The sequence below is a fragment of the Arachis ipaensis genome, chromosome B10 (genome assembly GCF_000816755.2).
Source record: "Arachis ipaensis cultivar K30076 chromosome B10, Araip1.1, whole genome shotgun sequence".
NCBI lineage: Eukaryota > Viridiplantae > Streptophyta > Magnoliopsida > Fabales > Fabaceae > Arachis > Arachis ipaensis.
Genome location: NC_029794.2, coordinates 127541222 through 127542266, shown reverse-complemented (window position 1 = coordinate 127542266; position 1045 = coordinate 127541222). Strand labels below are relative to the sequence as shown.

The 1045-nt window shown below is 36.1% G+C and overlaps 1 protein-coding gene across 1 annotated transcript in view; it reads left to right on the top strand.

The window, feature by feature from the left end:
- Positions 333–1045, top strand: part of LOC107623543 (vesicle transport v-SNARE 13) — a 3045-nt gene continuing 2332 nt past the window's right edge. Inside the window, exons 1-2 of the mRNA XM_016325864.2 lie at positions 333–558; positions 775–890. Coding sequence (XP_016181350.1) covers positions 797–890 — 94 coding nt within the window. The 5' untranslated portion in view covers positions 333–558; positions 775–796. The remainder of the gene's footprint in view (positions 559–774; positions 891–1045) is intronic.

Genomic DNA, 1045 nt, shown 5'->3' with positions numbered 1-1045 from the left:
TGATTAAGCAAGTGCAAGTACCATCATTACAGCGTTCGGATCTTATTGGTAATAATGATGTCCGGCTTTAAACCCTCACCTTATATTCATTCTTGTGCATCAAATATTTGTATCTTCCTAAACCAAATGAAGGATATGTATCACTATATTTATATCTCTCTCAAACATGCACAATAATCAAACTCATCCTATTGTCTAAGTAACAAATGCTTTTAATTTTTATTGCATTAACGACTTAATGTGATAGATAACATAATCTCTTTTATGTAAAGATATGCTAATTAAACTCAATATTTTTCCTCTATGTAAAAGTGTTTCCTATGAAAAAGTCATGAGGGCCTCCTAGTCATACTCTCCAATCGGCCAATCCTCCAATCACATAAAAGAGAAAACGCAAGACTCAGTAACGTCAGAATTCTGACCGCAACAATCCCACTTACCATTCATCCTCCACTAATATTCCTTCCATTGTCGTTTTATTCCTTCTCCCAAACAAAACGCATCCACCTCTCTCCGCCCAATTCTCTGCCGTCGTTTCCACTCCTCCGGCCATAGCAGGTTCGATTCACTCCTCTACCTTGAATTTTTCGATCAGTTTCCGTTCCTCTTCTTTTGTTATTTATTTATTCATTTATTGTGTTGATTGAATTAGGGTTTCTATGCCTGATTTTGGATCCTAATAGTTTGAATTTCGTTGAGCTAAATTATTAATTGATGCTTTCGTTCTTTTAATTGGTTCATTTTTTTTGTTATTGTTGATCGTGAATCGAGCAGAGGGCGTATAAGGTTATCGACGATGAGCAACGTATTCGAGGGATACGAGCGCCAGTACTGTGAGTTATCGGCGAATCTATCGAAGAAGTGCACTGCGGCTGCTTCTCTTAATGGAGGTATTTGCTGATTTTTTATTGATCTTACGCTTATTGTTGTTTTTATTGAATCATCTTCTTTGGGTTGATACTTTGTGGTTTTTAGTCAGTGTGATTGTTTTGAATGTTATTGATTGAAGAGTTTAGTGTCTTCATCAGTATCTACAAGACTATAG